The following is an 18,446-nucleotide window of genomic DNA, read 5'->3' as shown; positions in this document are numbered from 1 at the left end:
AGCCCACTTGTTGCCGAGCTTGGATTGCATCTTCACCACCATTTTCTCCTCCTCGGGAGAGAACTTGCACCCACTTCTATGCCGCAATCACAATGCGATTAGTCCCGCACAAGCGAGGGAAAAGAAGAAGTGAAAATCTCAAACAGGTACCTCTTGAGGTCGGGCTTGAGCTTGTTCACCCAGCGAAGCCTGCACGATTTCCCGGTTCGTGGCAACAGTCCCTTGGAGCGAATGGAGCTCCAGTCCCTGGGACCGTATTGACGAACGTACTCAAGCAGCACCTCGTCCTCTTCTGGCATCCACGGGCCCTTCCGTAGCACCACCTGGTCGCCACCCTGCCGGTGTTGCATTGTTTTGGTCACCACCATCGTTGCTCTTGGCTCGTCAAGCGTGACCAACAACGAGCAGCGTCCTCTCCGGGCATCTGCCAAGATTTCCCAGTACGGCCATTTCTTCTTTTGTACAAGGTGGCCCAAAACTTTTTTGAGTGACCGTTACCTGGGCGAGTCAATCCGGATAGACGATCGAAACACGCAAGTATGGAGAGAGTGATTCGAAACGCACCTCAAGCTCTCTTCGTTATCTCGTCAAGCATGAAGACCTTCTCCGTGGTAAATGTGGATTGAGCGCAGCGATAGCTCAATGCCATGAGCATTCGCTGCGAGGCAGACGCGTTCCACCTTCTCGAGCTCCAACCCCGTCCGCCGGCCTCCTCAGCACGTACCATGCCCCTGAACACCGTGTTGTACGAGTACATGTCCGGGACAACGTCGCTGCCTTTCTTTCCTTCGATCACCTCTACCACCGCTTGCTCCATTCTCCCGGGCTCTACAGTTGCACAGCCCGGAAGTCTGTTGTAGAAGACTTGAGCGAGCACTCGTCCCTTGTGGGCTTTCCCGTTCTTGCGGACCGACGAGCATGAAGTTGGCCGGGGCGAGCATCTTGGATGGAGGAGGAAGGCGAGGCCGCGTCCTGGAAATTCATTTGAAGACGCGGGAGGCCATGCCGCTCCTCCGCTGTGAATGATCCAGTGCTGCCACCAGTGCGAATGAAAAACGATGTTCTCTCCTCCGGCGGTCGAGCGAGGGCGTACATTTGCAGGTGGACCTTGTGATCCGCGGACAGCCCTGGCGACTAGAGGGATCTCCAAGAGAGACGAACGCCGGAGGAGATGCTCTACCATGAAGTCGTGGCGGCGCACGGTGGCACCGGAGATGAATGAAGCTCTCGCAAGATCCTCCACCGCGGGAAATAGACCTAGGGCTTGAGGGCTTTTGAAATCCACACTAAAATTCCCGCGCAATCAAACCTTCTTGTCATCTTTTATAAACCGTATCAACTATAGCTATGACAATCCCAAACGCTTCAATTCTTTTCGATCGGCCACGTCTCTTCCTCTATGCACTTGTTGCATCTTCACCACCGTTTTCTCTCCGGGAGAGAACTCGCACCCACATCTGTGCCGCAATCACAATGCGCTAAGTCCCGCAGCAGCGAGGTGAAAATCTCAAAACAGGTACCTCTTGAGGTCGGGCTTCAGGCCTTCACGACTGCTCTGTTCATGGCACAGTCCCTTGGAGCGAATTTGAGCTCCGGTCCCTGGCACTCCATGGCCCCTCCTGGAGAATGATTGATAGCTTACCTCGACCAAAGGAGCTACATAGCTCTCTTGGTTATCTCCCACTTGTGAAGAAAGACCTCCTTCCTGGCCTTCCTTCGTGGTAAATGTGGATTCAGCGGCTGCGGCGCGTCCTTCTGCTGAAGCTCAATGCCGTGAGCACTTGCTTCCAGGCAGACGCGTTCCACCTTCTCCGTTTCCTGAACCAGCTCCAGCCCGTCCGCCATAGCTTTGTATATGTGCGGCTTGGCCACGAGCTTGGACTCCACCATCCGGAGAAAATACTCGTACGCCTCCAGGAACTTGCTCTGCCGGCACAGCCAGTAGACGATCGTGCTGTACGCGTACGAGTCCGGCTTGCACTTGGCCGTCCTACTCCCCATCGCGTCATTGAACAGCTTCGTCGCTCGCTCGATCTGTCCGCCCTTGCAGAGAGCACCGATCACTCTCGTGTACGTAACCACATTCGGCTCCCTCCCGGTGCTCGACATCCGCTTCAGGATCTCCAGCGCGTCCTCGACTTTGTTGGCGTCGCAGAGCCCCCCGATCAGCGCGGTGTACGTGTAAACATTCGGCTCCACTCCCCGGCGAAGCATGTCCACGAAGTAATCGTTGGCTTTGTCGATGCGGAGAGCTCTGGCGTGCCCGGTTATGAGCACGGTGTAAGTCACAGCCGTCGGCTCGCAGTTCCTCTCCACCATGTACTCAAACATGGCGTTGGCCTCGTCCAGCTTCCCGGTCAGGCACAGCCCGTCGAGCAGCGTGTTGAAGGTCACCACATTCGGGCTGCATCCACTCTTGATCATCCTCCGCAGCACGTACCGCGCGGTAGGCAGCTGCCTGGCCTTGCAAAACCCGCTGATCACCGTGTTGTACGAGTACATGTCCGGGACAACGTCGCTGCCTTTCTTCCCTTCGATCATCTCTTCCAGCAAAGTCATCGCTTGCTCCATTCTGCCGGCTCTGCAGTACCCATACAGCAGCCCGTTGTACGTGAGCAGCGATGGAACCACGGCATTCTCCTCCATCTCTCCGAACACCGCCAGCGCACGGTCGATCTGGTCCGCCTTGCACAGCCCGTAAGTCAGCATGTTGTAGGAGATCCTGTCCAGCGAGCACTCGTCGCTGAGCCGCTTGTAGAGCTCGTAGGCCGCGTCAACTTTCCCGTTCTTGCAGAGGCAGCTGACGAGCATGTTGACGATGAAGGTGGTCGGGGTGAGCATCTTGGATTCCATGTCCTGAAGGAGCTCCAGCGCCGCGTCGGTCTTGGCATCGTCGCAGAGGCCGCGGAGAACGATCCCATAAGTGTAGATGTTTGGGAGGCACTCCTTGTAGAGCATGTCGTCGAAGATCTTGCGTGCCTTGGAGCCATGGCCGCCCTTGACGAGAGCGTTGAGATAGGCGTTGTAGGTGAAGACCGTGTGCTGGAAATCCTCCTGGCGAGCTGCCCATTTGAAGACGCGGGAGGCGAGCTTGGGAGATTTGATGTTCTCCAGGACGTGGATCACGTCGTCCTCGGTGGCCATGCCGCTCCACGGCTGCAAGTACTCGGCCTTGCTCGCCCAGTCGTGGTCCTCGTCGCTGGCGATCAGGAGGACGTTGCGAGCGACGAGCGAGAGGGATTTGGAGCTCTCGGAGCTCTCGGCGGCGGCGAGGCTGGATTCCGCCGCTGCTGCGGGGAGATCCAGCGACGAGCCCGCCGCGGAGGGATTCACAACAGCAAGATCGCTCCTTGCGCTCGTAATATTCCTGTTGCTACCCCTGGGTGGAAGATCCTCCGCCTCCTCATCCGAGGAGCTATCCGAGGAGGCATCCCTGACCGCTGGAGCCCTCGCGGCGTGAATGTGCTGCTGGAGGAGGGACAATCGCCGCTGCCGCGCGAGCAGCACTCTCGGGAAATACCGATTCATCGCGAGCGATCATCCGCCGATTCCTGCCGCATTTCCCTGGATCAATCGAGAGAGAAGAAAAGCAAACCTGCTCGGCTCCATCGCCAAGAGGAAAGCTTAGGGCCTAGGGTTTAAGCAATCCAACTCTCCCGACGAGCATTCTCTTGATCGTAGCGATCAGCTCGCGCCATGCTTCATCGTCCATCGCATTCCTCGGCCTCTCGATCTCTTCCGCTTCTGCCGCCTCGCGACGCCAGTTCCTCAGTGGCGCCGTCTCGATCAAAAGCAATCCTTACGAGATCTTCCCGCCCCAGCTTCCTGTCCTCGCCCCTCAATTTCTCGTCTATCCTCGCGCACCCGATCATGAACCCTAATCCACGAAGGGCTTAGGGTTTAAAGATCCAACGGTTTATAGGAAATGGGCATCAACGGCCGTTGGATAAGGCTCGATAAACTGTGTTCGTTAAAGGGGGCTTTGTCTGGATTTTCTTTCCTCCTCCCCAGGAACGATACAATGGCGGCGCCAAGCGGCGAATTTCGGAGCAAGATCGCCAGGGTCGATCGATCGGGACAGGTATTGGCGAAATTCTCCGCGCTGCCGTTGGCGCCACGCTTTCTTGGTAGTTCAACCTAAAAGAAAGATCCGCTTGAGCTCTTGGCATGATCCAGCGGAAATGGTGAGCAGCGGCAGGGCGCGCCCCAATCTCCAGCATCTGCTGCTCGCCTTCTTGATTCTCATCTCCGTGGTGGGGATCTTGCTCAGCGGCTCGGGCTTCGCCAGATTCGACACCACCCCCGGCGGCGGGCGAGCCTTAGGTCCCATCATCGTCCCCAAGGAGGCGCTCGTCCAGGAGGGCGTAGAGATCCAGGACCCGACCATTGTCCGCGAGCGCACCAATTCCTCCCTCTGGGCCCAGGGAAGAAACGCGCTGCCGCCGCGCAACAGTGAACTCTTCCCAGCGCTCGCCAGGGATCACATCATCGTCGTGCTCTACGTCCACAACCGGCCACAGTACCTCCGGGTGGTGATCGAGGGCCTCTCGCGCGTGGAGGGGATCAACGAGACGCTCCTCATCGTCAGCCACGATGGGTTCTATCCCGAGATGGCGGAGCTCGTCGAGAAGATCGACTTCTGCCAGGTAAAGCAGCTCTTCGCGGCCTACTCGCCACACCTCTTCCCCTCGTCCTTCCCGGGGACCTCTCCCGGCGATTGCAAGAACAAGGACGATCCGGTGGCCAAGAAGTGCGAGGGGCAGGCGGATCAGTATGGAAACCACCGCAGCCCGAGGATCGTCTCGCTCAAACACCACTGGTGGTGGATGATGAACACCATCTGGGACGGGCTTCCGGAGACTCGGGGTTACAACAGGCACATAGTTTTCATAGAGGAGGATCACTACTTGTTCCCAAACGCGTACCGGAACATCCAGACGCTGGCCAGGATCACCGGCGAGAAGTGCCCGGATTGCTGGGCCGTGAACTTGGCCCCCTGGGACGTCAAGAACCGGGGCGAGCGGGGGGACTTTCTCGTCGCCGAGAAGATCGGAAACATGGGATATGGATTCAACCGGACGATGTGGAACAAGCTCCACTCGAGCGCCGCCACCTTCTGCCACTTCGACGATTACAACTGGGACATCACGCTGTGGTCGTCGGTGTATCCGTCCTGGGACGAGAAGGCTTACACTCTCCGGGGGCCGAGGACGAGCGCGCTACACTTCGGGCGGTGTGGTTTACACCAGGGGCACCAGGATGGCAAACCCGAGTGCCAGGATTTCACGCAGGAGCGCCCGCAAGTGGATCCGGAGGACCGGATCATGAACATCGATCCCAGCTGGGAGGTCTCGCGGCATGTTTATAACTATCCCCACAAGTTCACCGGGTGGGGGGGATGGGGAGATCGCAGGGATCAGAAGCTGTGCATGGAGTTTGCGTCCATGTACCGCCATCGCCATCGCCTCTAGGAAGAAGAAGACGAAGATATAGAAACGAAGGAAAGGAATTCCATTCCATACGCTAGCTAGAAAAGAGAACGTTTGAGAGAGAGAGAGAGAGAGGTTCATACAGGGAGTGAAGTTTCGATGGAAAACTTCTTCCAACACGCCAAAGATTTTCAATGCGGGAGAAAAGAACGAGAACTTCCATTCAAAGTCAAGTCATTTGAAAGACCTCTCCACGCTAACTCTCGCTTTCGCAAAAACTTAGAACAATGCCAGATTCATGAGGGTGTCGCTATTGCGGCTGGCGAGAGAGGATCAAACGCGAATTTTGGGCGACCAGCAAGAGGTTTTAGCGCTCGCCCGGATCGTCCGGGCGTGTGGGAGCTTGCGCGACCTCGCCAGGGGCCGGCAAATCCACGCGGATATTCTCGCCAGCGACCAACTCTCCACGGACAGATTCCTGGCCAATGCGCTGCTCGAAATGTATGGGAAGTGCGGCAGCGTTGGCGAGGCGCAAAGAGTGTTTGATGCCATACACTCGCCCAATACATACTCGTGGAATATCCTCATCGCGGCATATGCCCACAATGGGCATATTCACCATGCCCGGGCCAAGCTCGAGAAGATGCCTCGGCCGGACGTTGTGTCGTACACGGCGGTGTTGGTTGCGTACGGAGAGCACGGCCTTGTCAAAGAAGCGATGGAGATTTTCTGGAAGATTAGAAAGCCCGATGTTGTGGCCTGGAACGCGATAATTCGCGTGAATGCCGCGAATGGGCATTTGCTGAAAGCCAAAGAGATCTATGATCGGATGGAGAAGCGGGATGGCTTGAGCTGGAACAGCATCCTCACTGCCTACGCGCAGCTGGGATTCGTCGAGGAGGCGTCCGCGATCTTCCAGTTGATGCCGATGCGCGATGCCGTGGCCTGGAACATTGCAATCCAGGCGCTCGCGCAGCAAGGGCTCCTGGACGAGCTCCTGGAGACGTTCACCGCGATGCCGGAGAGGGACGTCTTCTCCTGGAACGCGGCGCTTGGGGGATTCGGGCAGCACGCCCAGATCGAGGCGGCGATGGAGGTGAAGAACAGGATGCCACAGTGGGACGTGGTGTCTGCGACGGCGGCGGTGGCGGCCTATGGCCGGATCGGCGAGATCGAGCTCGCCAGCGCGGAATTCCTGGGAATGCCCGAGCGAAACTCCATCAGCTGGAACTCCATGATCCTGGCGTGCGCCCAGAGCAATCGCTTCGATCTGGCCAAGGAATTCCTTGACAGAATGCCGCTGACAAGCGTGATCGCGATCACGTCCCTGATCCAAGCCCTAGCGCAGGCATCGCTCGTGGAAGAAGCGCGCCAGCTCCACGACGCAATGTCCCACAGGGATTCCCTCTCGTGGACAGCCATGGTCACGGGATATGCGCAGGCCGGGCATCTGGAGCGGGCGTGGAATATGCTCCACGCCATGCCCGCCTGGGACGGGGCATCCTGGGCAGCTCTTCTCCAGGCAAATGCCCAGCGCGGGCATTTGGAGGAATCTCTCGCGGTGTTCGAGAATATGCCGCAAAGGAGCGCCATTGCCTGGAACGCGCTGCTGGGAATCTTGGCCACGGAGAGGGGCCTCACGGACGGAGCAAACGCCCTGTTTGGGAGATTCCCTCACTGGGACGTGGTATCTTGGAACATTCTCTTGCTGGGGCTGATCCACGCCGGGCGGGCAGCGGAGGCGTTGCGCGCGTTCGATTCCCTGCCCCAAATCCACAAGAATGTGGTATCCTGGACAACCCTGATCGCCGCCCACGCGCAGCTCTCCCTCCGCCAGGCCAGGGCCGCCTTCCACAAGATGCCGCAGTGGGACACGGTCGCCTGGAACGCGATGATCGCCGCCGAGGGATCCGTGGGCAATGCCCTAGAGGCGCGGAGGATCCACGACGAGGCGCCCGAGAGGGACGGCATCTCCTGGAACGCGATGATCACCGCCTACTTCCTCGCGGATCGCCTCCACGACGCCAGGCTCGCGTTTGATCGGATGCCGGCGTGGAGCGCGGCATCGCGCAACGCCATCGCAGCGGCATATTCCGCCGCGGGGCGGCTGCCGCAGGTGGAGGAGCTCGTCGCCGCGGCGACTCGCGGTGGCGACGCGGTGCCGTGGAATATCCTCCTGGCGGGATATGCCCACCACGGGCATGGGAATATCCTCGGGCAGTGCTTTGGTGCCATGGTGCTTGAGGGGGCGGTGCCGGATGGCATCACATTCCTGGCGCTACTGGTGGGCTACTGCCACGCTGGCATGTGGAGTGACACGTGGCATGTGTTTCATTGGATGGTCGGGAGTTTCGGTCTTGTTCCGGAGCTATGTCATTACAACGCTGTGGTTGAGATGCTGGCCAGGTCCAAACGCCTTAAGAGGGCGGAGGAGCTTTTACATAGCATGCCATTTCTCCCAGATGTAGCATCGTGGATGGTTTTGCTAGGAGCTTCCAAGCTTTTTGGAGACAAAGAACGAGCCAAGAGGGCTAGCTTGGAAATTCTCAACTTGCAAGCTTATAAACATCCTATTACTTACCAAAATCTGGTAAATATTCGATGATATTGACTAGAAAAGATTTGTATTTCACCTATTAAGTTCTATTCTTGGTAGACACAACAGAGCAACCATGTCACACCCAAGCGGCCAAACCTTCCTGCCAAGGTGCCACTCGCGGTAGCAAACCACTAACTCAGCAAGCTCTCTCCTTTTCATTTGGCATTTTGCGGCTACATGCCCAAAATCGTAGCTGTGGTAGCATTCCAGGAAATCTTAGACCATGAAACAAGCTAGCAGCGACACCAACAGAGGCGGTGGGAGAAAATCAATGGGCAAACACTAATCTGCCTTGCATTTTCGCATTCATTAATAAAATAAAGTGCAAGAAAATATCCTTATATATTTAAATGAGTACTGGGCCAATTTAGATTCGAATCTGGCGCTTCATTCACGCACCGCTGACATATAGCCATGACGCTTTGAAACCCAAGGTGGTTTATGGGGATAGGCCTTGTGAGGTTAGCATGGATTCCCTGTGGTCTTATGCCTACCCATGACCACCCAAAAATATGTAATAATTGTGGATGTGGCTTCACAAAGCTCGAGAAAAGTCATCCCAAATTCTGTTAACTGCTTACATTCTTTCTTCTCCTTTATTCTCGTCACAGTCCGGGCTTTCTTGACAAGAGGTGTCTATAGTTTTATCTTGCTCATGGAGCTCACCAGCCTAAGAGGTATTTAGCCATGAGCCATGAGTTTGTGCATTGACATGTTCTTTTGTCTTCTTACAAAGGTGAGAGGAAAGTTGTGGTGATTAACAAGTATCTCCGCTCTATGATCAATCTGAACTCTCAACCACTCTTTTCAGGTTTTCACCCCCTGGACAAGCTGACACAACTGTGGAATAAGTGTAACTTCCTTCTGGTTATCAACGATCTCCAGATAGCTTTAAAATTGGTGTGAACTTGCAAGCCTATGGAACTTCGGTCTGTGGTGAAAATGGAGGTGGAGTGGCTGAATCTTATAGCATCAAAGGAAAATTTGATGTTTATATTGGCAGAAGAGGTGCATGCTGGTGTGATATCGAACAAGTAGGTGTCCCAGGGAGTTGTAGATAGAGGGGCCGAGCTCTCTCACTGTATTGACGTTTGAGACCAAGAACCGTGACTTTCTAAGTCCTCTTGTTGAAAAGTTCGAAAGGCTTTGTTTACAACTTTTTTCGTTATGTAAGGAACTGCCAATCAAGCCACCAGTTGTTCCTCCAAAATTCTTCCAGGTAACAGTTTCTCGCATCTAGGACTCACTGCTTGATTCTTATGCCCAGGCTTAGAATCACTTTGTGTGCCTCGCATGTACAGGCTCTATACGAAACTCTTGCTCCATAAAGCCATGTTACATTTTTCTCTGGTCACTCAAAGAATCACCTGCGTACTAACTCTTGTCTGTCACGTGTATAGACAAGAGTAGGTTTGCTTCCAAGGCACATCCAACCGAACTGGAGGAGCAAGTCTTCAAGTCAATTGATATGGAGGAGGATTGTGTCCACCATTGTTCTTCTCGAATTGAAAGTTCTTACATCCATGGTGGTTCTGCACGCTATCATACTCGATTACAGCGCCATAATGAGGTCTGGAGAAGATCTCACCGACGTTGGCAATCAATCAACGAATGCAGTGATTGAAGTACTCACCCAAAATGAACATGGCCAGAGCATTTGAGTTGGAGCTGATGAGTTGCTGTCCACCAGTTTTGGTGGCGTGAATGGAACCTTGCAAGGGAAATTTGATTCACTCTTCTGATTCTCTGTGGTGTCTTCATTATAATCGCAAATTCGAGTTTAGATAACTTCTATAATATCTGAATTAATTTACCAGGATCTCAATCAGAAGGTCCAATTAATATTGTTACCATGTAACATTATACATGTATATATGTCCATATATTTATGCTTCTACTGCCACAAGAACTCTAAATTTCAACAACACTAGAGTAGTTACTAACAACCATGGACAGCTAACTATAAAACCCTGATAAACAAACTGTAACCTCACACAGGTTCGTAAATGCTCTAAGCAAGTAAAGATATTCATTCATTCATTCACATTGTGTTTACATAATCTCATGGTGCCCACCAAGAAACATGAGACCGAGGAATCTTCTGCTATCTCCATCTCTGGTGTGCTTGGTGTCACCACTCCTGGGGTGTGGGTCTCTTGCCTTTTGCCTTTTGACTAATGGTTGATGTATGCATCATGTCCATGTTCCACTCTAGTTATCTATGAAATCCCCATTGTTAGTGTTATTGACACATGTAGTTTTGTGCTTTCTTTCTTAAAGTATATGACTAACCACCTAAGATATCTTTATAAAGGATTTTGTGATTACTATTGCTCCTTTTACTCTCAGTTTTTCTATCTTACTTTATGCCATTAACTGTAGTGTCTTACTCCGAAGGTCCTCATACGCCCCTGGAATTCCACCAGGGCATTCTTGTACTCCTCTTCTCCAAAATCCGGCCATAGCTTCTTCTCAAACACGAGCTCCGAGTAGGCGAGATGCCACAGCATGAAATTGCTCAGCCGCTGCTCGCCGCTGGTGCGAACGAGCAGCTCCGGCGCGCCAACATCCTCGCACCGCTCGCCCAGCATCAATCTCTTTGCCAGGTTGATCTGGTCAATCTCCTCCACAGCCATTTTCCCCTGCTCCACCTCGCGCGCCAGCGCCTGGCACGCCTGGACCAGATCGCTGTGCCCACCGTAGCCAATCGCCATGACGAGTTTCATGCCCGTGTTGCCGCTGGTGATGGATTGGGCATCCGAGATCTTGGCCTGGAGCGGGCGTGGGAGCCTGGCAGTGTCACCAATGCAGTGGAATTGGATCCCATCCCTGACCAAAAATCATCACTCAGTCAATCCATTTCCATTCACTGAATGAAAAGCATATTGAGAAATTCCACGCACAGCAAAATGGTGGCAGGATCATCGAGGCTGAGAACTCTGTCAAATTGCTGCATCCACTGATCCACTTCTTCCCTGGGCCGCAAGAAATTTTTCGGTGGAGAAGGCAAAGAGCGTGAGCGCCTTGATCCCCCAGTCGCTGGACAACCTCACGATCTCCCGGGCGTTGGAATAGCACGCCTCCGCCGCTGCTCGCAGCTGGCGCTCCTTGGCGATCCCTCGCGCCTTCGCCCACCGCGAATTCCCGTCCATGATCATCGCAACGTGGTTCGGGAGCCGCAAAGGATCCACCTCCGCAGGCAAACGCGTCGTCGTCGCGCCGAGGCGGGAAGGGTAAGGAGCGGCAATGCTGGCGGTGATGGCCATGAAACAAGAATTTAGATTCGAGAAGGACAATGTGATTCGTCCCACAGGAAGAGGGACATATAAATACGCTGTATACCTCTTGTATTTTCTTATTTCTTTGAACACTGTAATTTGAAGTAATTTGTACAGCAGAAAAAATTTACAAGAGACCAAAGCAACTTCATTCATTCGTGTATTACTTACATGGTCTCACACCCACCAAAATGTCCATCTCCAAGCTTCTTGTGACCATAGTACAAAGATGTACACGTGATAAACGATTGTGAGTAACAAGCAAACTAAAGCCACGTCACACACAGAATTAACATTTCTCATCGTAACATTCTAAACGTGCCCCGATATGTTAACTACCGAATATCTCGAACTGACTATTTGAAATTTATGCTTCCTTCACTCTTGGATGTCCTTTCGAGCAGAGAGATTGCTTGCAAAGGTCCATCTCCATTCTTGGTTCCCTTATTGGTGGTGGAGTCTAGACTTTGCAAAGCAAAAGTGATGAAGACAAGTAATCTTGATGATAACTACCAATTTGCTTCAACCTATGGAGTGTGAGCCTGGGTAAGGACATACATATTTTCTCTTTGTTCCTATAATATATGCATTGCACAGGTAAAGCATTAGGATATTAAACTCCATGGTGAATTCACCATTGGAATTCCTCGTCATCGTCCGACTGGGAAGCGTCTGCTTGTAAATCCTCCCCTCTCTCTTCGGCCTCTACAATCGCCTTTCGCTGCTTCTCAGTGTACACGGCTCGCAGCCGATGCTTGTGAATCCTTTCTGTGAGCTCGCGCACATTGCGATAGAGGTGCTGCAGGGACTTGAGCAAGAGCGCCTTCTTTAGCGCCTGTACAAAGCTTGGAGAAATCAGAACATGGAAGATAAGAAAAGCTTGCAAGAAAGAAAAAACTACGACGCACCTTTCCCTTGTTGAGCATATTTTCAATCCGCGAGGGTGGCTGGTAACCATGGCTGAAATTCCTGCCTCGGTAGAGTATAAACGACATGGTCTCCTCGGTCACCGCGATAACCACAGCTCCACTCATTCTCGCCACTTTCTCGGCCATGGGCCGAAGTTTTCGCAGCGGATAGCCTTCGCAGTGGATCCGGAGCGTCTCGTGGTTGATCCAGTGAGAGTATATGTCTCTGATGAAACCTTCCCAGACGCCTCTCTTGCCGATGGTGAGGAAATCGTCGATGCAGCGGTTTCTCTCCTTCAAGGCTGTCATAAACTCCGGGCTCAGGTACTCGGGGTCGTGGACCGGCTTGTCCTCTGGAAAGTCGTATTCCTGGAGGATCTTTTTCTTGAGCTCGATACGTTCGTAAGTCTGAGAAAAGTTTTTTGTAAGTTTTTTGCTAGTTTGAAAAAATGATTCAAGAAAAGAAAAAGCTTACCTTCTTGAGCATCTCCCGCAAATTCTCGGCAGTCGCCACGTCCTCAGACAAGAACTTGCGTCCGACTTGCAAATCCTGGAGTTTGCGCCTCTCCTTCCAGGGATTGATGCGCGGCTGCTCTTCCGGAACCACATTCTCACAAGCGCGAGATTGCTGAACACTAAGAGCCCCAAGAGATCAAAAGAAGAAATCTGCGGCGTAGTACCTGCGGCGCTTTCTTCTGCTGCGAGAACCAGCATTGTTGCTGCTAGATCGTCGCGGAGATAAAAACGTGAATCTATGAATCAAAGAAGAAGGCGAAGAGGAACCGCGCCTTACCACCAAGCACCAATGCATTCCGGGGACCCTAAAACGAAGGCATTACTACCTAGAAAACACAAGGATCTCTTACCTGTGAGCGATCACGTCCCAGTTTTATCGATCCAGCTTGTCACTCTTAATGTCCCTTTGCCCCCGTGAATCATTGAAACGAGGAGATCCTTTTTCTTGGCACTGACCACGATATGGATCTCTTGGCTTCGACGATGTGCGACTGCCAATTCGGATGAAGAGATGGGCCGAGAATGATATCGTCGCTCAGCTCAAGACCACCGCTAGCACCAGGAATCTGTCCCAAGGACGCTGGATCCACCAGCGACTCATACATGACGATCTTCTGCACTCCAGCACTTTCCTCCAAAATCTCGTCATCGACATGTACGGCAAGTGCGGTAGCGTCGAGGAGGCCCACGAGTGCTTCGCCCACCATAGCCAGAGGAATCTTTTCACCTGGAAAACCATGGCGGCAGCATATGCCCAAAACGGGCATCCGCAGGAGGCGGCAATGCTGCTCGACCGCATTCCGGAACGCAATGCCCCCGCGGTGACGGTCATGATCACGCTCTACTCCCAAATCGGACGGCTGGAAGAGGCGCGGCGTCTGTTCTGGAGTATGCCGTCCAAAGACCCCGTGGCCTGGAACGCGATGCTCCAAGCAAATGCCGTGAATGGAGAGATCCAAGAAGCCTGGAAGATCTTCGACGAGATGGCTGCCAGGAACGTGATCACTTGGACGACGATGATCTCGGCAATTGCCGCGGATGGAGATTCCCTGCGAGCCCGGGCCGTGTTTGATCGCATGGCACAGCACAACACCACCTCCTGGAACGCGATGATCTCGGGCTATGTCGAATCTGGGGAGCTCCAGCCAGCTCTCGATCTCTTCCAGCAAATTCCCGAGCGAGATCTCGTGTCTTGGAACGCCATGCTCGCCGGATTGGCACAGGCGGGCGACGTCTCCCAATGCCAAGCTCTGTTCTTCACCGAAATGCCCGAGAGAAACATCGTGTCTTGGAACACGATGCTCGCTGCCACGGTGGGGGATTCTTCCAGATCGAACGAGCTCTTCTCGACGATGCCGGTGTGGAACCAGATCTCCTTCAACTCGATGATCAAAGCGTTTGGGTCTGGAAATCTGGAACAAGCGAAGCTCTTCTTCGATCTACTCCCACACCGCGACGAAATCTCGAGAAATACCTTGATTGCTGCCTATGTCCAAGCCGGCCTCTACGCCGAGGCCAAAGATCTGTTCGATGCCATGGATCGCAAGAACGTCGTCTCCTGGAACAGCATGATCACAGCGGCGGAGGGAACAAGCTTTGCGGCCGATGCTTTCGCTCGAATGCCCGGAAGAAATCTGGTGTCTTGGAACTCGATGATCCAGGCATTTGCCAGCGGTGGCCATGCCGAGAAGGCAACAGCGATCCTGGATGAAATGCCGGAGCAAAATCTCATCTCCTGGAACTCCGCCATCGCGGCATTCAAGGATAGCGGCCTAGTGACCGAAGCAAGAACGCTGTTCGACAGATTGCCGCGCAAGAACGAAGTGACATGGAGCGCGATGATCAGCGCCTACGCCCTGAATGGATTCCTGGAAGAAGCATCCGGCCTGTGCTCCTTGATGCCTATGAAAGAAGCATCCTCCCTCACGGCGCTCATCCAGGGCTATGCGCTCCACAACCGCCTCAAAGAAGCCACAGAAGTCTTCCAGCGATTCCCCGTGCTCCAAGACGACCTCATCGCCGTGACCGCGATGATCCGCGCGTATGGCGCCGCGGGATTTCTAGACGAATCCAAGGCCCTGTTCGATCGATTGCGGCAGCGCGACCTCCTGTGCTGGATCACCATGCTCGGCGCCCTCGCCCAGGGCGAATGCATGGATAGGGCAGAAGCTTTGTTCCACAAAATGCCCGGCCACGATGCGGCCACGTGGACGGCCATGATCACGGCTTACACGCAGGCGGGCAATTTCAAACAGGCCAAGCTCTTCTTTGACACCACCAAGGAGGTTAGTGTTGTGTCCCTCAACGCAATGCTCGCGGCCTATTGCCAGCAAGGGAATCTAAAATATGCCACTGCCTTGTTCGAGAAGATGCCCTCCCAGAACGAAGCCTCTAGAGCGATTGCAATCGCGGCGTATTCCCGGCTAGGGCAGCTGGGCGACGCGAAGCACGTCTTCGATTCGATCGAATCCCTGTCGGCGCCGGGTTTGAATTCGATGATCGGAGGCTACGCGCACAGCGGCTACCTCAACGAGGCGCGAATTGTGTTCCAGAGCTCCGCGGCAAGGGATTCCTCGCCGTGGAGCACGATGATCGCGGCGCTGGGGAAGAAGGGGCTCTTCGACGAAGCGGTGGATCTCTTCCGGGAGATGCAGCAGCAGGGCGTCAAGGCGGGGGAGATCACTTTTGGGGCCTTGATCGCGAGCAGTAGCCACGGCGGGCGGCTGGAGGAGGGATGCGAGCATTTCCAGTCCATGGCGGCGGATTACGGCATCGATCCGGGAAGGGATCACTACGAGTGCATCGTCGATCTGCTGGCGCGGTCTGGGAGGCTGGAGGAGGCCGAGGAGTTAGCGAGATCCATCCCCGATTCATCGGCGTGGATGAAGATCCTTGGCGCATGCTGGCTCCAAAACGATCGCGCTAGATCCGCGAGAGCTGCCGAGTTTGCCCTTGACGCCAGGAAATCCGGTCCCTATATCCTGCTCGCCAACATTTGTTCTAGCGCAATTTTCAGTAATTATAAGTGACTTATACTCCATGTACCTAAGGTGATAAGTGAACTTTATAATACTTATGAGTATTTGCCCAGCAAATGTTGTGGTTCTGCTCATGCACCACGAGCAAGCAAAGCAGCCATAGAGCCTTAGGAGTGCATCGTGGAACACCTGTTACTATGCCTTCTTCTCTTCCCGGCCACCACAACATTGAGCCACTAACCATGGCCACTGACTCTAGCCCAGGCCTAAGGTGGCTTCTCCTTCCCAAGAACCATGGCTTCCGAGGCTGCCTCGGGCCCAAGATCAGACGGCTGCAGGGTTTGGGCCTTTTGTTCTTATTATTATAGATACTCCACTTAAGGTGATTACATTGGTAACAGTATAGCCATCCCACTGATAGAAGGGCACTGGCAGATTTCCTGGGGTAGAAAGACTGTAACACTTGGGCTTGGATGTATAACGAATGAGAATGGTGATACTAATGGATGTTTCAAGCCTATTGCTCAAATTCAACGTCACCCGCTTAGCGAAAACTTAAGGGCACGAAGATGGTGATCCATGAGCTACAAGCTTTTGGTGTCAAAATGTTTCGCCAGCAGAAGCTTAGTGTATAGTTATAACAAAAATGGCATTTCAAAGTACCTTTGTGATGATGCTCTTGTTATAATGAACCTTTCAGATGCACTAAACTAATGGTTAACGACCATTTCGTATTTATAAATTATGTTTAAAAGTTCTTATGTCTGCCTAACGCAATTTAAACTGGAAATATGTCTTTGGTCATTGTCATTTTCACATCCTTTCATTTGATGAACCTTTCCAAACGCCTTGTCAATGGAGCGGCTTTCTTCTCCGTTACTTGCATGAAGGATCTCGTGTAACTGTGATTCACGTCTCCTTGCATGATGGATTTCCTAACTGTGACCGATTCGATTCACGTCCCAGTTTTATCGATCCAGCTCCTCAAAAGTCCCTCTAGGCCCCGTGAGTTGTTTCCATGCCGAGAAACGAAGCGATCCGTTTCCTTGGCACTGACCACTATATGGATCGGACCAATCTCTGCCAATTCGATGCACCGCTGGGCCGAGAAAAATGCAATCGCCGCGCAGCTCAAGGCCGCCAGGAATGTGTCCGAAGTACGCCGGATCCACCAGCGACTCGTGCATGACGATCATCACAGCACTTACCCCCAGCTCCAAAATGTCGTCACCTCCAGGTATGGCAACTTCGGCAGCGTCGAGGAGGCACACGACTACTTCTTTGTCCGCCATAGCCGGAAGATGGAGCATCATGGCGTCGGTATATTCCAGAAACGACCACCTGCAGAGCGCGGCAATGCTGCTCGAGCGCATTCCGGAACACAATTGCGTCACGGCGACGGCCCTGGTTGGACTCTACTCCGAAATCGGACGGCTGGCGGAGGCGAGGGTTCTGTTCTCCAATATGCCGCACAAGGACAGCCGCCATGCAAATGTCGTCAATGGAGAGATCCAAGAAGCGTGGAAGATCTTTAGCGAGATGGCTCGCAGAAACGTGATCACCTGGACGACGATGATCAAGGCACTGACTGGCGGTTCCCTGCAAGCCCGGGACGTGTTTGATCGCATGGCGCAGCGCAACACCTTGTCCTGGAACGCGATGCTCTTGAGCTATGTGGAATGTGGGAAGCTCTCGATCTCTTCCAGCAGATCCCGGGCAAAATCTCGTGTCCTGGAACACCATGCTCTGCGGATTGGAACGTCTCCCAATGCCAGGCTCTGTTCTTCGCAATGGGCAAGAAAGACATCTTCTCTTGGAACACGATGCTCGATGGCTTGAACGAGGATTTTTCCAGATGGGAGCTGTTCGTGTGTGGAGATCTGGAACAAATGAAGATCTTCTTCGATGGACTTCCACACCGTGACATATTCGTGGTCAATACCATGATTGCTGCATATGGACAAGCCGGCCACTGCGCCGAGGCCAAAGATCTGTTCGAGGCCATGGATGGCAGGAACGTCGTCTCCTGGAACAGCATGATCACAGCGGCGGACGGAACAAGCTTCGCGGCCGATGTTTTCGCTCGAATGCCCGGGAGAAATGTGCGATGATCCAGGCATTCGCAAACGGCGGCCATGCCGAGGCAGTAGCCGATGAAATGCCGGAGCAGGATGTGATCTCCTGGAACTCGGCCATCGGGGCAAGAGCACTGTTCGACAGAGCGCCGCGCAAAGAACCAAGTGACAAGGAGCAAGATGATCAGGGCCTACGCCCTGAATGGGTTTCTGGAAGAAGCATCCGACCTGTGCTCCTTGATGCCGATGAAAGACACATTCTCCGCATCCATGGACCATGGCTATGCACTCCATAACGGCCTCCAAGAAGCCAGAGAAGTTTTCCAGCGATTCCCCTTGCTCCAAGACAACCTCATCACCGTGACGACAATGATCATTTCCAGACGAAGCCAAGGCCCTGTTTGATCGACTGCGACCGCGCGACCTCGCCGAGGATAGGGCAGAAGCCCTATTTCACAAAATGCCCGGCCACGATGCGTCCACGTGGACGGTCAGGATTAGGGAGGGAAATTTTAAACACGCCAGTCTTCGATTCGAGCGATGCCTCGTCGCTTCCAGGAGATGCAGCAGCAGAGCCTCAAGCCGGGGGAGATCACTTTCGAGGCCTTGTTCTCGACCTGTAGGCACGCCGGGCGGGTGGAGGAGGGACGCAAGCATTTCCAC

The 18,446-nt window shown here is 53.7% G+C and overlaps 7 protein-coding genes across 7 annotated transcripts; 4 read left to right on the top strand and 3 right to left on the bottom strand.

Moving 5' to 3' along the window:
- Window positions 1-1,292: 1,292 nt before the first annotated feature.
- LOC9637209 (pentatricopeptide repeat-containing protein At1g62670, mitochondrial) lies at window positions 1,293-3,646 on the bottom strand. The gene is made up of 2 exons (XM_002974506.2): window positions 1,521-3,646; window positions 1,293-1,457 (listed from the first exon to the last, which is right to left on the bottom strand). Exon 1 carries the CDS (start codon window positions 3,526-3,528, stop codon window positions 1,657-1,659), a length of 1,872 nt encoding a protein of 623 aa, XP_002974552.2. The 5' UTR covers window positions 3,529-3,646; the 3' UTR covers window positions 1,293-1,457; window positions 1,521-1,656.
- Window positions 3,647-3,998: 352 nt separating this feature from the next.
- LOC112347931 (alpha-1,6-mannosyl-glycoprotein 2-beta-N-acetylglucosaminyltransferase-like) lies at window positions 3,999-5,657 on the top strand. The gene has a single exon (XM_024679685.1). It carries the CDS (start codon window positions 4,182-4,184, stop codon window positions 5,469-5,471), a length of 1,290 nt encoding a protein of 429 aa, XP_024535453.1. The 5' UTR covers window positions 3,999-4,181; the 3' UTR covers window positions 5,472-5,657.
- A 70-nt stretch (window positions 5,658-5,727) lies between these two features.
- Window positions 5,728-9,066, top strand: LOC112347952 (pentatricopeptide repeat-containing protein At4g02750-like). Its single transcript, XM_024679745.1, has 3 exons — window positions 5,728-8,019; window positions 8,400-8,489; window positions 8,944-9,066. The coding sequence occupies exons 1-3, from the start codon at window positions 5,728-5,730 to the stop codon at window positions 9,064-9,066; spliced, it is 2,505 nt and encodes an 834-aa protein (XP_024535513.1).
- A 1,334-nt stretch (window positions 9,067-10,400) lies between these two features.
- LOC112347951 (dehydrodolichyl diphosphate synthase 2-like) lies at window positions 10,401-11,294 on the bottom strand. The gene is made up of 2 exons (XM_024679744.1): window positions 11,077-11,294; window positions 10,401-10,857 (listed from the first exon to the last, which is right to left on the bottom strand). Exons 1-2 carry the CDS (start codon window positions 11,292-11,294, stop codon window positions 10,401-10,403), a joined length of 675 nt encoding a protein of 224 aa, XP_024535512.1.
- Window positions 11,295-11,805: 511 nt separating this feature from the next.
- On the bottom strand, window positions 11,806-13,155 carry LOC112347935 (uncharacterized CRM domain-containing protein At3g25440, chloroplastic-like). Its single transcript, XM_024679706.1, has 5 exons — window positions 13,081-13,155; window positions 12,895-13,035; window positions 12,690-12,849; window positions 12,215-12,622; window positions 11,806-12,141 (listed from the first exon to the last, which is right to left on the bottom strand). The coding sequence occupies exons 2-5, from the start codon at window positions 13,023-13,025 to the stop codon at window positions 11,938-11,940; spliced, it is 903 nt and encodes a 300-aa protein (XP_024535474.1). The 5' UTR covers window positions 13,026-13,035; window positions 13,081-13,155; the 3' UTR covers window positions 11,806-11,937.
- Window positions 13,156-13,467: 312 nt separating this feature from the next.
- LOC9637208 (pentatricopeptide repeat-containing protein At4g02750) lies at window positions 13,468-15,759 on the top strand. Its single transcript, XM_024679743.1, has one exon. It carries the CDS (start codon window positions 13,468-13,470, stop codon window positions 15,757-15,759), a length of 2,292 nt encoding a protein of 763 aa, XP_024535511.1.
- A 1,260-nt stretch (window positions 15,760-17,019) lies between these two features.
- Window positions 17,020-17,819, top strand: LOC112347950 (pentatricopeptide repeat-containing protein At2g35030, mitochondrial-like). Its single transcript, XM_024679742.1, has 2 exons — window positions 17,020-17,468; window positions 17,564-17,819. Exons 1-2 carry the CDS (start codon window positions 17,020-17,022, stop codon window positions 17,817-17,819), a joined length of 705 nt encoding a protein of 234 aa, XP_024535510.1.
- Window positions 17,820-18,446: the final 627 nt, after the last annotated feature.

The sequence above is a fragment of the Selaginella moellendorffii genome, unplaced genomic scaffold (assembly GCF_000143415.4).
Source record: "Selaginella moellendorffii unplaced genomic scaffold, v1.0 SELMOscaffold_25, whole genome shotgun sequence".
Taxonomy (NCBI): Eukaryota; Viridiplantae; Streptophyta; class Lycopodiopsida; order Selaginellales; family Selaginellaceae; genus Selaginella; species Selaginella moellendorffii.
The sequence above is the reverse complement of the archived record's forward strand: the minus strand, read 5'-3'. Positions and strand labels throughout refer to the sequence as shown.

What these genes read in the sequence shown, in the direction of transcription:
- LOC9637209 (XM_002974506.2), bottom strand. Translation starts at nt 3,528, where the DNA reads ATGAATCGGTATTTCCCGAGAGTGCTGCTCGCGCGGCAGCGGCGATTG.
- LOC112347931 (XM_024679685.1), top strand. Translation starts at nt 4,182, where the DNA reads ATGGTGAGCAGCGGCAGGGCGCGCCCCAATCTCCAGCATCTGCTGCTC.
- LOC112347952 (XM_024679745.1), top strand. Translation starts at nt 5,728, where the DNA reads ATGAGGGTGTCGCTATTGCGGCTGGCGAGAGAGGATCAAACGCGAATT. An exon ending in CTATTACTTACCAAAATCTG is followed by an intron (nt 8,020 to 8,399) that starts GTAAATATTCGA and finishes GGGCCAATTTAG; the next exon opens with ATTCGAATCTGGCGCTTCAT. An exon ending in ATGGGGATAGGCCTTGTGAG is followed by an intron (nt 8,490 to 8,943) that starts GTTAGCATGGAT and finishes TGAACTTGCAAG; the next exon opens with CCTATGGAACTTCGGTCTGT.
- LOC112347951 (XM_024679744.1), bottom strand. Translation starts at nt 11,294, where the DNA reads ATGGCCATCACCGCCAGCATTGCCGCTCCTTACCCTTCCCGCCTCGGC. An exon ending in AACGCCCGGGAGATCGTGAG is followed by an intron (nt 10,858 to 11,076) that starts GTTGTCCAGCGA and finishes ATTTTTGGTCAG; the next exon opens with GGATGGGATCCAATTCCACT.
- LOC112347935 (XM_024679706.1), bottom strand. Translation starts at nt 13,025, where the DNA reads ATGCATTGGTGCTTGGTGGTAAGGCGCGGTTCCTCTTCGCCTTCTTCT. An exon ending in TGCGGGAGATGCTCAAGAAG is followed by an intron (nt 12,623 to 12,689) that starts GTAAGCTTTTTC and finishes AACTTTTCTCAG; the next exon opens with ACTTACGAACGTATCGAGCT. An exon ending in ATATGCTCAACAAGGGAAAG is followed by an intron (nt 12,142 to 12,214) that starts GTGCGTCGTAGT and finishes AGCTTTGTACAG; the next exon opens with GCGCTAAAGAAGGCGCTCTT.
- LOC9637208 (XM_024679743.1), top strand. Translation starts at nt 13,468, where the DNA reads ATGGCGGCAGCATATGCCCAAAACGGGCATCCGCAGGAGGCGGCAATG.
- LOC112347950 (XM_024679742.1), top strand. Translation starts at nt 17,020, where the DNA reads ATGGCGTCGGTATATTCCAGAAACGACCACCTGCAGAGCGCGGCAATG. An exon ending in CATGCTCTGCGGATTGGAAC is followed by an intron (nt 17,469 to 17,563) that starts GTCTCCCAATGC and finishes GGATTTTTCCAG; the next exon opens with ATGGGAGCTGTTCGTGTGTG.